Source organism: Grammomys surdaster, unplaced genomic scaffold (genome assembly GCF_004785775.1).
Source record: "Grammomys surdaster isolate TR1022 unplaced genomic scaffold, NIH_TR_1.0 184, whole genome shotgun sequence".
Classification (NCBI taxonomy): domain Eukaryota; kingdom Metazoa; phylum Chordata; class Mammalia; order Rodentia; family Muridae; genus Grammomys; species Grammomys surdaster.
This window is the reverse complement of record NW_021604629.1, coordinates 7,067,380-7,081,561: the sequence shown is the minus strand read 5'-3', so window position 1 is coordinate 7,081,561 and position 14,182 is coordinate 7,067,380. Positions and strand designations below refer to the sequence as shown.

Genomic DNA, 14,182 nt, shown 5'->3' with positions numbered 1-14,182 from the left:
ATCTATCTATCTATCTATCTATCTATCTATCTATCTATCTATCTATCTATCTATCAAATCTAATCTAATCTAATCTATCTATCCATTCATCCATCTCAGGGTCTCCCTTTATAGGGAGGGAGATTATTTAGACCAGGCTGGCCTTAAATTCATAGAGATTTGCCTGCCTCTGCCTACCAAATGCTGGAATTAAAGGTCTGAGCCACTATGCCTGGCTTCTTTTTTAATCTTAACAGGAAATTGTGATTCCTTAATTATTCAGTCTTGAAGATGCCAGTTAGAAGGCTTTCCTATAAAGAGGAATATAATTTAAGGAAAAGAACTCAAAGATCTTAGTGAAAGCACATGATTCCTGTGGATGATGCTTGCAGTCTTCAAGCCAGTCTCTTCAGGGTAGTGCATCCACACACTCCCTCTTACTGCTGTCTCCATTCTTACCTGTTTTGGTTCTTAATACCGGTGCTTACCAAATCTGAATATGTCTGAATTATAGTTTCTAACTTTCCTAGATACTTAGCACTAAAGAATTAGGGGAAAATGTAATAGATCTTTTACAAACTTTCTGAATACTCCAGATGGGGAAATTCAGGATATTTAGTAGCTTTCCTTTACTTGGACAGTCACTGAGGAGACTGTTGTAGAACTGACAGAACTGAAGACTAATACAGGGGCTAGAGCAGCGGCTCGGTGGTTAGTGTGTACAGCGTGCTCTGGAGCAGCGGCTCGGTGGTTAGTGTGTTCAGCGTGCTCTGGAGCAGCGGCTCGGTGGTTAGGAGTGTGCACTGCATGCAGAGGATAAGAATTCTGCTCCTAGCGCCCACAGTGAGTGGCTCAGAACCTCCTGGAACTCCAGCTCCAGGAGATCTGATGCCCTCTTCTGGTCTCTGTGCATACTTGCACTTAATACGCACAGGTTTGCATACAGATACATGTACACATAATTAAAAATAAAATCTTTATGATAACCTAATACAATTAAAATGTATTGTTTTCTGAAAAGCAGAATTCAATAAAGCTGATAGTGTTAGGTAGGAAGGCATGTGACATAGAATTTTAAATGAGGCTTTTTTCTGTTTGTTTTACCAGTCCTATTTTGTGACGGACTATGATCCAACAATTGAAGACTCATACACAAAGCAGTGTGTGATCGATGACCGAGCAGCCCGGCTGGACAGTAAGTAAACCCTGATAGCTTACACCTTATTTCTAAAGTGCTCTGGCTTTCAGGTGTTGCATTCGATGTTTCTCAGGTTAAATAGTACAACTGAACTATTAGATAATCTTGAATATAAGCCTTTTATTAACTCCCCCTTCCTCCCGCTTTACTGGGGTTCAAACAGCAGGTCTTATACATGCTTGACGAGGGCTCTCCCTCTGAGCTAGACCTGGCCACTTATTCCCTGTCATCGGTTTGGTAGGTGAGTCTGTGTATCGGTCAATTTAGGTACTTGTCAGCAGATGGAAAGTTCTAGTGAAACTGATCTGGTTACTGTAACTTCTTGAAGTGTGTTTATTGGAGAAGAAGTGTCAGGTCTCATCTCTTCATGCCATTTGGCAAATGTTAAAGTAAAGGAAGTGGCCTAAGAGAGAGTATTTGTTAATGGGGAATTTATAGTTTAGAGGCTTTAACAGTAACAATCTCTTCTCACCAAAGAAAACCCTGTCATTTTACTAGTAGGAAAATCAAGAAATACATTAGCGGCTAGGTTAAGTATGGAGAGAGGCCAGGCGGTGGTGGCGCACGCCTTTAATCCCAGCACTTGGGAGGCAGAGGCAGGCGGATTTCTGAGTTCGAGGCCAGCCTGGTCTACAGAGTGAATTCCAGGACAGCCAGGGCTACACAGAGAAAACCTGTCTTGAAAACAAAACAAACAAACAAGTATGGAGAGAGAAACAGAAACACAGAGATGGATACACATAGAGATAGACACACAGAAACACAGACACAGAGGGACAGACACATACGAAAAGAGACAGACATACACACAGACAGGCAGAGAGACAGACAGACACATACACAGAGACAGACACACAGACACAGACATGGTTGTTTTTAAGGGTTATTTTTATATGCATGGATGTTCTGTATGTATGTATGTATGTATGTATGTATGTATGTATGTATATCACATGCCAAGGAAGCCAGAAGAGGGTTTCAGATTCCCCAGAACTGGAGTTACAAGCAGTTAAGACCCATGTAGGTGTTGGGAACAGAACTTGGGTCCTCTGGAAGAGCAGCCAGTGCCCTTGCTCACTGAGCCGTCTCTCCAGCCCCAATCCCAGTTTCTTGATTGAACTTACAGACATCTTCCCGAGATCCGTACACAGAGAAGATAAACAGCGGAGTGATTTTCGAGTTGATTTGGCTCCATCTGCTTGGATGTGTTTGATATTTTTAACCTTGTAATTGGTATGCTAATATATTCTAGCCGCAAAATCAATCTGTGCAATGAAGATAAATTCTGAAACTGTCTGCCATTAGAAGATTATGTCTGCCTCTGGTGCTAGGAATGAAATATTAAGACAGGAATGCATTGCCTCTCACATCAAATAGGAGGCTTTGTTGAGTACCTGGTGGGGGTGTGGGGGGAGCTGCCCTTGTCAGGAGGTGATTTATAACGAGCAGCTGCACAGTTTTCTTTGTTTTTCTTCAGTTTTGGATACAGCTGGACAAGAGGAGTTTGGAGCCATGAGAGAGCAGTACATGAGGACAGGGGAAGGCTTCCTGTTAGTCTTCTCAGTCACGGATAGAGGCAGGTTGGTGCCAGTTAATGTCGGGGGGGGGGGTTAATATGATCAAAGACCTATAAAAATGTTAAAGTGTCATATAGAAACCAAGTATTATGTAGTATTAATATAATATTGCTAATAAAAACTTGAGTTAGCAGTGCTAGGTTCTGTCCAGATTGCTATTTATTTTATGGAATTAAGATTATCATTTTTTTTTTGCAGTAGAAAAATGGCAATACAGTAATAAACAGGATATAAAACTCACTGACTTTAGTTTCTTAGCATAATGTATTTATTTACTTTCTTTTTTAGTTTTGAAGAAATCTATAAGTTTCAAAGACAGATTCTCAGAGTAAAGGACCGTGATGAGTTTCCCATGATTTTAATTGGCAATAAAGCTGACCTGGACCATCAGAGACAGGTGAGGAGGAGGCAGTTCTGTGCTTGGGAAGCTGTGCAAAGAAGCACATAATGAAAGAGTGGAGTACCCGTGTCCAAGAAACCTGGGTGTGTGCGTGTGTGTGTGTGTGTGTGTGTGTGTGTGTGTGTGTGTGCGTGCACGTGCGTACACACACATGTACATGTGGGCAGTGCAGTGCTCCACCAGTTTGGTGCTGAGTCTGGCACACTAGGTCTCACAGAATGACATTTGTGAAGTGTGAAGAAAGTTTGGGGGGAATTAGGTTTTCATTATTTTTACACAGAATCCCAGAAAGCTCTCTATATAAGTCTGTATTAGTGCCAGGCTCGTGTGATTTCTTGGATAACATCTAAAAACTATAAGTTAAGATAATTTTTTGTCCTCCTTCTCCTCCCCCCACCTTTCTATCTGTTTCTTGAAGAAAATTTAATCAGCTTTCTTCTTTAAGCCAAAGGGGGGGGGGGAGAGAAAGCAAGCAAGCAAACTATTCATTTTATAACCATGATTTGTCAAACTCTTATGAAGAATTTTCATTTCATTATGTCTTCTTACCCACTTCCATTTTTATTGTTTTGAGGTATGGTCTTCCTGTGTGGCCCAGGCTGGTTTTGAACATATGATTCCTTGTCTCAGCCTCCCAAGTGATGATATCACAGGCCTGTGCCATCATGCTTGGGTCATGGTATATAATCTTAAAAGACTTACACAGGCCTAATCTATTCACTGCTGATCCACAAATACCTTTATTTAAGAAATGGCTGCAATATATATGTATGTATATAATAGTATGTAGAAATATTCCCCCTACCCTCCAAATTTGTCTTACTGAGTGGCCTGGGCTGGCCTGGAGTTTCCAGCCCATGTTGATCTCAAAAGGGAAATCCTCCTGCCTTAGCCTTCTGGGATTATAGGAATGCACCACAGCACCTGGTTTTGGATTTTTCTTCAGTTTAATTAATAAATAACTGAATTTATTTTGCTCCACATTGGCCAGCTCTAATGCTGGCAGCCTTTAGTATTACTTTCTTTGGAATTGTTTTGTTGTGTATTGTCTACCATCTCTTTTCAGAACAGAATCAGCTGTAAGTTAGTGCTTCTCTTACTGTCGAGGAGTTCCTCTTGTATATTTCTTGTAGTCTCTGTCCCACATCTAGAACTTAGTGTAGACATTGTCTCTCTTGCTAGCATTTCCTCTCGTTTTCATGTACTCTCATGTTAACAGGTTTTTTTTACTTTTGTTGTTGTCTTTGTTAATATGATTATGTTTGTACATGTAGAGTGTGTGCATGTGTGTGTTTGTATGTGTGTGCACCTGCATGAGTGTTTGTGTTTTCAAGCAAGAGTGTGTGTGTGTGAAGGCAGGACACACTTGGTCTCACGCTAAAACTCTGAAATGTCTTGGTGCTATTAGTGGAGAAGAAACATTCCTGCTAGGTCTGAATTATTACAAAGTTACAGTGCTGAAAAAGGATCTCTGCAGCCATCGGTGCAAAGTATACAATTGGGTTTTGTTCTCCATGTCCTCGCATATGAACTTAATTACATGTATTATCTGCTGCCCAGGGGGCCTCTCTGTTGCTCTTCTTTGTGTGTTCCAGAACTTACTCTGCTGGGTGGGGAAGGAGTCACAAAGCACACATGCAGAGAAGGACTCTGCTCCCCACCGCATACTCATTTCTGCCCACCCCTCACCGCTGCCTGCCTCCACTGTAGAAATAAGTTCTCTGAAACGTTACTGTGGTAGAAATTCCAGTGAAAGAATGGAAGAGAAGCATGGGAGGTGTAGTGTAGATGTCTCTAGAGCAGGTGGGAGCAGTTGAGGGGAGACAGATCCCAGAAGCAGCAGATCTTATAGCTGTGGGTGTGGTCTACATGTATTTTTAAAATTATTATTATTGTTGTTATTATTATTTGTGTGTGTAATGTGTGTTGGCTCACATGCTATGGCATCCTTGTAGAGATCAGAAGACAGCTTTTAGAAGTTGGTTCTCTCCTTCTACCTTACATGGTTTTCAGGGATTGACTTCCAATCTCAAGGCTTGCACAGCAAGCACCTTTACCTGCTGAGCCATTTTGCTGGCCCCGTGTGAGTTAAAGTTATCTTATGTACCAAAGATTGCCAGTATGAAGCATGTAGTTTCCATCTGTCTGCAGGTATTCAACATATTGTAACACTGTCTGTTTATATGTCGTGGGATTATAATAAAATCATGTCAGTAAAAATGTGATGGACTCAGTGAAATAAAAACCAGGAACATGAGAAACAACCTAGGCGATCAGCCACATTTCTGTCACCTAAAAGATGTGAGTCCTTAGCTCGAAGTAAGCTTTTCTGGATTGATCCTTCACCCAAAGTGTGTGCATAGACCTAAATTATGTATCTGCTGGGAAGCTCAGGTGTGTATCGGAGGGAACAAAGCAAGTGGCTGAAATAACTTAGAGAGAGACCATGTGCCATAAAATACGGAGAGTGGTAGAAGAGGACACTCAACTGAGATATGTGCCTTACAGTAATGAATGGTTGTGGGGTTTGGGGAATGGGGTGTTAAATCCCTTGTATGTACTCAGAAATACAGGTCACGTTATGAAGAGACCAGTCATGAAACCCAGAAACAATGGACTCAGTAGACAGAGACACTAAACAGATGTCCACTCTCTTCCAACAATATGAGGCTTAGAAGCACTGCCTGTGTGAGGTAGGAGTGATGTGGGCTATAACAGGGATCGAGTCAAGCCTCCAGAAGCCCAAGCTAATGAGATGGTAATTACACCAGACGCTGCTGACCATAGAAGCGTAGAAGTGCACTGATTGAAGATTTCCGAGTATGATGGAAACTGTACTGAGCACATCCATGATGCTCAGCAAACCCTGAGCACAGACAGTAGTTAGACAAGGACAAGACCGTCTCGATGACCTTAAGGAAACACAAAACTGCGTGTGGAGGGGCAAAATTCAGAATGGTGCAGAGTTAATACTGGCTGTCAGTTTAACAGGAGGAGACAAGCCTCTGGGGATGTTCATGAGGGATTACCTGGATTAGGCTGTGTGACTGTGAGGGCTTATCTACATTAGATTAGTTGCTGAGCATTTCTGAGAGGAACTATCTAAATGAGGTAAGTGTTAGGTGATTGTGGGTGGCATCATTCCATGGGCTGGGGACCTGGATTTCCTAAAAATGAAAAAAAAAAAACCCAAAAAACTGAACAGAGACATCAGCCTCTGCTCAATCTCACTCTCTGCTTCCTGATTGTGGAGTTATGTGACCAGCTCCTGCCCCTGTGACTTCCTGCCATAATGGACCATACTCTGAAGCTATGAGCTAATTAAGATTCTTGTGTTTGGTGTTTTATCACAGCAGTGTGTATAGTAACTGATACAGCTGTGTGTGCAGTAACTAATACAGCTGACATATCCATATTATTTTTCACTGGAAACAATGTAAGCCAGAAGATGACCTATCTTACACACTGAGAGCAAAATCCTGTTGTCTAGAAACCAATGCTCAACAAATACTTCCTTTCAAAATGAAGTCAAGTTAAAGACATCTCTCAAATGTATGAAATGTAAGAGTTCAGCACCAGCAGACCTGAATTATCAGAAATATGAAGAGAAGTCCTCAGCTGAGAGATAATGACCCCAACGGGAGTCTGAGTCAGCACAGAGGAATGAGGAACACTGGGCCTGGCAATTCTGTGGGTAAATATAAATGACGTTATTTAAACCTCTTTCAAGCATAACTGAATGTTTGAAGCAAAATTAATGTGAGGTAAAAACTGGTAACACCAGAGAAAAGCAAGAAGACAGAGCAGGCACTGCATGGGTCTCAGGCTGTGTGTAAACTGGTTGACTCATTGAATATATGAAATTAAAATGTAGACTGTGAAGCCACTGAGGTAGCCTAACAGACATGAAGTGAATTAGCCAATGGGGGAACGAAAGGGCAACATAGAAGTAGTTCTTAACCTAAAAGCCAGGAGAGGATGTGCATAGAACAAAGAGGGAGAGACCAGGTCTTCAAGCTCTCACTGGGAAGGCAAATGGTGTCAGACTGAACAGAAAGCAAGGCCCTGCAGGACGCCTACTTTCAGCGTAAAGGCACACAGTCTACTTAAAAGAAGGATGGGCTAACGTATCCTGTGCTGGCAACAGTGAAGATAAAGTGGCCATAAAGATAGCAATGAAGTAGATCTTAGAACCAGTGCATTACCAGGGTAAAGAGAGCTGTTTCAGTCACAGAGACTAATTTGCCAAGAGGACTTAATGGTCCTAGCCATTCATATGCCTCAGAACAGCTTCAGAAGTCCTGAAGTAAGAGTTAAAAGATTAGCAGAGAGAAGTAGACAAATCCACTTGGAGAGAAGCAGAAAGAAAAAGTGATGTGCAGACAGCTTACGTACACATAGAGGGAGAGAAGGAAAAGTGACATGTAGACAGCTTATGTAGGACCGTCAAGCAGCTTGTTCAACTGACCCCTGATGAACATTCCCCCCAACGGCACAGAGTCTGCATTATTCTGAAGAATGGTTGATAAAACAAGTCTCAACAAATCTGAAGGAAGCATTGTCATATAACACATTCTGGTGACAGTGGCATGTAACATATTAGGACATCTCCAAACTCCCAAGCATATTTCTAACACTTAAAGGAAAAAAATTAAAAGATTGCAAGGAATTTGATTGTGGTGCCACTTAAACACAAACACAGCGTGTCAAGATTTGTGGGCGGCTACAGGAGATGCTGTGTCACTAGGTATATTAGAAAAGAAAAACAGCAGATTAAAACCATAGTAAGGAGGGAAGAGAAGCAGAGAAACTGGGCCAGTGGTAGATTGCGTACTTGGTATGGGCAAGGCCCATTGCCCACAAAGAAAGGAGAAATATAAAACTATAGGAATAAGTAAAAACCCAATGGCTTTTGTAAGGTAGACCAAACTGGCAAGTCTCTAGCCATAAAGAGAGGATCTCTGTCTGTCTGTCTGTCTGTCTGTCTGTCTGTCTGTCTCTATCTGTTTTTATCTATCTACCTACCTACCAACCAGATATGAACTTAACTAATGTGTATGAAGCTCTAGGTTTTGAGTCCCATTGAAAAAGAAGGAAGGGATGACAAATCAGTATATGGAATGAAAGAGATACCATTGTCACTTTACATCTTACAAATGTATAAAGCATTAGGCAATGCTATAAAGAACCTGATGAATTCATTAAGGTAAATACGGTGGTCACCTTCTCAGAAAGGTGCAGGCCACCAAAGCTACTCGAGATGCAGTGGATTAGCCGGATAGAGGGGGTCTGTTAGTAGCCTTTGTCACACTTGCCTTCAACAAAGAATATGTCAAGCCCAGACAGACTCACTGCTGGCTTCTATTAAACTTTTAAGGAAGGAATAAACCTTGTATCAAACTTTTTCTGAATATTGAAGATGTGAGAACTCTTTCCTGCTTGTTCTATGAAGCCAGGATTACTCTGAAACCAAAATCAGATAGACAGGAAAAGTCTTGGTCCATTCTCTCTGCTGACAATACATGTAAAAATTCTTAACGAAATGTTAGTAAATTGAATTAAATGTGCTCAGAAGAGTTTATTTTAGGAATGGAAACAAACCATCATAATTCATTATGTCAACACACCGAAAACGAAAAATCACACCATCGTTTCAATAGAGGAAAAAAAATTGATAATATGTAACATTTGTTTTCAATAATTCTTTTTATGGATAAAGGACAGTTTTTAATAAAATCCTACAGCTAACAACATAAGTATGGTAGGAGGCAGAGTGCCTTGACCCCAAGACCACATTAAGTCAGAGGCACCCTGTCACTGCCTGTCACTGCTTGTGTGGAGTGCAGCTGGTGCTGGGCAGCGCAGAGGCCAGAGAGGAATCTGCAAAGCAGTGTAGAAAAGGCTCCTGAGTGTCCAGAAACCCAGATAGCTTCAGAATGTGCCCAGAGTATGAAACGTATATATACGAGTTATGATTGCATTCTTACTGTGACCAGGCGTTAATGGTTGAAGAGAGAGGGGAGGGGGAAGTGTGGGGCCCAAGTGTTCTTTATATCTGACTTTGGCAACTCTTCTCCAGCGTTTACTCTGAGGATAGCAGTGAGATGTATGTACCAGGAAATCTCAACTTTAAGCTCTGGGATTTATGCAAATAGAAACAAATACTGCCTAATGACTTTAGGAAAGTACTGCATTTGGGACTCTTTGTGTTTAAAATACAGAGGGTTGGTGATCATTAATGGCTTCTGCCTTACCCTTCTGTCCTTGCTTGTTTGCTTCCTTCTTCCCCTCACGCTCGCTCTGTCTGTCTGTCTGTCTGTCTGTCTGTCTGTCTGTCTTCCACAGCTGTGGTCCTGTTTAGCACTCCTGCTTGCCACCCCTCCCCACATACTGATGTGTCCTGTGTACCAAGTACTGGCCAAGACAACTAGGAGGTCCTGTGGCCTGAGAAGCCTGTGTCCGTTTTCCAGTTCTAGTCTGAGCAAGCCAAGCTGATTTTCTCTTAAGGTCGTCTCCCACATGCACCCCCCCACACACCTTTTTTTGGCCACGGCTATTTTCTTCCTCTGCTGCACTTAGCTAGAGACTCTTTAGTTCTTAGCTCACTACCTTGGGCAGGCTCTCCCCGACCCCTCGATAGACCCTGTTTCAGCACTTTCTCTTTTCTCATCCTTTACCATCACATCTAATGTTTCTGGTGTCATCTCCAGGCTAAACGTTGAGAGTTAGTCAGATGTCCTTTTACAGCAATAGGGGTTGGTTCCAGGAACCCCCCATAGACACCAGAATCTTTAGATACATAAAAATCCCTTTTAAACAGAAGCAGAACTTTTATATAACCTTTTGCATATTCTTCTGTATATTTGAAAAAATACTGTATTATATAATGTCTAATATGGCATAAATGCTATATAAACACTTGTTCTGTATTGTTTAGGAACAATGGCCAGATTAAAGATGAGTATGCTCACTATAGTTACCATTCAGCCCAGGGGTTGGTTTTATTTTTATTTTGGAGACAGAGTCTCTTGTAGTCTCAAATTGCTATGTAGCCAAGGATGGCCCCGAATTCCTGATGTTCCTTCCACTACCCACATCCAGCTCAGCCCATGTGTCTTTAACTTGCAGTTGACTGAGCCCACGTACATTGCAGGGCAACTGTGCTTGTATTACAGGTGCATTCTTCTGAAGTGTGCAGAGGTGGGCTTCATTTTGTGTGATACTATGACATCTGTCCATTCCTTGCGATAAGTCAGCCTGGACTCCAGGTGGCGCAGTAGCACCATATGTATGTAGCAAGGCTTAGATGTAGTCCAACGGGGTTGCTAATAAATACTGTGCCTTAAACACAATTGCTGCTATCTGTTTTAGGTAACACAGGAAGAAGGGCAGCAGTTAGCTCGGCAGCTCAAGGTCACGTATATGGAGGCATCGGCAAAGATCAGGATGAATGTAGATCAAGCTTTCCACGAACTTGTCCGGGTTATAAGGTAAGCAGAACAGGGCTAAGTGTGTGTTCTAGTAGAAGGCCATGCAGCGTTTGTAGTGCGAAAGAGGGAATTGTAAGTGGGAATAACTGAACTAGGGCCTGGTGCACATTGTGGGTTACATTTCAATTAAATACATGGCATATTGTAGGCATTTCAACCCATAAAAATCTCATTTATCTTAAGTTGAAGAAGAAAGTACATGTAAGGATTTTGAAAATAGTAAATGCTTTGACTGTAGTGATGACAGCCACCAATCAAGTCCCTGTCAGACACAGAGCGAGATTCTTTCAGCATTAGTGCATTGGATCCTTACTATAACCCAGAAAGCTGGATGCTTTCTTTACCCTCCCTTTCAGGTGAGAAATGGTACAGACAACTGAAATAACTTGTTCAGCCTCTATGTCTGTTAAATAAACTCTGGGACTTGAACCCATTCAAATCTCAAATTCCTAGTTCCTGCCAAATCCCTGCCAGGCTAAGAGCAGCCCAAGCAGCAGAGACGCCATTGTGTCCCAGGTGTTCGCCCCCTAGTCAGACACAGATGCATTCACTCCAGTCCATAAAGAGGTATTTTGGTAGATGGCCTAGGAGTTCCTGTGGATTGCAAGCTGCTTGAGGTGGCGGGTAAGGTCTGCTGTGCGTGTTGCACAGAGTAAGCTGCTCCTGATCAGTTTGTGGATCCCTGTGGCTCTGTTTCCTCCTCTTCCCGTCTCCTGGCTAACCCTGCTAGGTAGACAGGCTTGACAGGCAGGTGGAGTGGGCCCTGGTTCATTGTATATCTTGGTGAGAGGGGAGGAAAGAGGCTGTAAGGTTTAGTTTTTGATGAATTTCAGCTCTGCAGGACGGAAGCATTCTTGAAGTAGATGGAATGGCAGTGACTGGTTAAGTAGTGAGGATGGGCTGGGTACCACTGAACTGTAACTTAACAGTGTTGACCTGGGAGGCTTTGCTTCCCAGCCCTCTCCCACCCCATTTCCATTTCAGTGCTTAACCGATGAGGCAGTTCCTTCATAAAAAATAATTACTATCTTAATCAAATACCCATATTTCCCTTTGACTCGAAAGAATCCCAGATTCTCACCTGTCATTCAGCCAGATGTGCAGATTTTTTATTTTTAAACACCACGGAATCTTAAGCCCTCATGACAGTCGTGAAGGGGTAGGTTTTTATTATTCCCATGTTAAAATTAAAGAGTCAGAAACCAATAACTTGTCTAGTACTGATTTTTTTCTTTAACTAAGTGACAGAGAAGAGGGATTACTGTGAGCCTCTGTAAGAGGCAGTTTTCCATTGTCCCCGATGATGTTTATTGCTAAGCATATCTCTGAGTCCAGGAATTTGAACTTGGGAAGAGACTATACAGGCGTTGATTCAGGCTTGACCAGGAAAGCACTTTGTGTGTCTCTTCATTCTTGTGACGGCTCACACATGCTCGGCAGAGTGCCCCGCCCCTGAGCTTCACCCTGCTCCGAGCACTTGCTGCTGCTTTTCCTTCCAAGGATTTGCTCTCATCTCCTGGTGCAGCAGTTCTCAACCTGGGAGTTGCAACCCCTTTTGGGATCAAATGACCTTTTCACAGTGGTTGCCTAACACCATCAGAAAACACAGATATTCATATTATGATTCATAGCAGTAGCAAAATTACAGTTATGAAGTAATTTTATGTTTAGGGCTACCACAACATGGGAACTGTGTTAAATAAGTGCTTTTCAACCTGCTAACGCTGTGACCCTTTAGTATAGTTCCTCATGCTGTGGTGACCCCAACCATAAAATTATTTCATTGCTACTTCATAAGTGTAATCTTGCTACTGTTATGAATTGTAATATAGATATCTAACATGTGATCACCCAACACCAAACAGAGGTCATGACCCACAGGTTGAGAACCAATGTATTAAAGGGTTGCAGAGTCAGGAAGGTTAAGAACCACTGTTCTGGTGAAACACCAAGAAGTGTGTACATTTCAATGCAATGTGTCCAGAAATAACCTGCATTTGTATTAGGAGATTACTAATGGTGATACTATTCAGCTTTCTCTGTCTTACAGGAAATTTCAAGAGCAAGAATGCCCTCCTTCACCAGAACCAACCCGGAAAGAAAAAGACAAGAAAGGCTGCCATTGTGTCATTTTCTAAGAGTCCCTTGAGGTTTAGCTAACAACTGCCAGGGAAGCCCTCATCTCTGCCACCGTTTACATCATCCGGTACCTTTGTAGCCTTAGACTGATGATCACCGTGTTAGCCTTACACCAAGAAGCTGGCTAATCCTTTATGTGAAGCTAATGTAACGGTCTTTCCCAGACTTGTGTAAAGGAAACACTAAGGCTGCTTCAGACATTATCTGATTCCTTTAAAACACATGTCTACACACACAGATGCAGTCTTCAAGGGCTTTTAATAGAGGTGAACCAAGTTTGGAGCCTGAGCTGTTTGCTAAGCTGAAGTCATAGGTTGTGAAGTAATTTTTAACTTCTGGAATCATGTTGCCTACTGTTACTCTAAATAGAAACATAGGGAAGGTTTTGTTTTTTTTTTTTTAAATGTGAATTTTTGCCTATCTTTAAAACTTTTGATGTCAACTTTCATTAACCTTAAATACACTGAATGGAATCTACAAAAGTGAGACATCTCAGACCTTTCCTGATGCTACGGCTTTTGTTTTTCCGGTGGCCAGAATACCAAAATGCCTGTTGTATTTATGGATTAAAAACTGCTGATTAAGCCTTTGTTATCATGCCTCCTTCAAGATGACAATATTCTCTGTGGCCAAATGTTTGGACTGGTTCTGCACTTAGGTGTTTCGGGGAACTTGATTTCTTTTCACAGCCGTGGTAAGGGTAAGAGTGAATGGTTCCTGTCTGTCTTCCTTTTTCAAGTATTCCTGGTAAGGGATTAAAAAAGAAAATCCACACAAGCTAAAGCTGTTTTTGTTTGATGTAATATAAAATATGGAATTGATCTTTCCAAAGTCAGAGATGATTAATGTTTTTGCTATATACTTTTATACGTTATTTTCTTATCAAACTAGTTAACAAGTATTTTTATATGTTTGTAAGCGAATATGCTTTCACAGCGTACCTTGTGTATATGTAAAGATGAGTATTTAAGTCTCACTGTTCACTGTTAACTGACAAAGAGAACGTGGAAGCCACAGCGACCATGACTTTTGCTTGCTGGCGTGGTCCTTGTTACATCCACTGGTGGCCAATAATCAGAAAACCTTCCCAAGAGAATGCAACAGGACGAGACTGTGAAGTCACGTTCAATGTCCCCGCTAGATATTGACTGTTATATCAAGTATTACGTGTAAAACCTCTACTTGACAATTAGTGTAACCGTGGATGGCTTCTGACTTTGTTTTTAACTCTGTGGATTGTGTTTAAGCAATTCCAAGTGTGTTCCTGGTTTTAAGACTCTCAGTGGTATTGCACAGTGGTCACTTTATTGAATGTGTACAACAGCCCCATGAAGTTTATAAAGTGGACCCTTGTATAGCTTCAGGTGCTAGAATTAAAAGTTGATCTGTTATCACCAGA

The 14,182-nt window shown here is 41.8% G+C and overlaps 1 protein-coding gene across 1 annotated transcript in view; it reads left to right on the top strand.

Annotated features, from left to right (window-relative positions):
* The window catches only part of Rras2 (RAS related 2), a 71,852-nt gene extending 57,670 nt beyond the window's left edge, over positions 1 to 14,182 (top strand). The window contains exons 2-6 of the mRNA XM_028768035.1: positions 1,087 to 1,174; positions 2,655 to 2,757; positions 3,043 to 3,151; positions 10,526 to 10,644; positions 12,695 to 14,182. Coding sequence (XP_028623868.1) covers positions 1,087 to 1,174; positions 2,655 to 2,757; positions 3,043 to 3,151; positions 10,526 to 10,644; positions 12,695 to 12,782 — 507 coding nt within the window. The 3' untranslated portion in view covers positions 12,783 to 14,182. The remainder of the gene's footprint in view (positions 1 to 1,086; positions 1,175 to 2,654; positions 2,758 to 3,042; positions 3,152 to 10,525; positions 10,645 to 12,694) is intronic.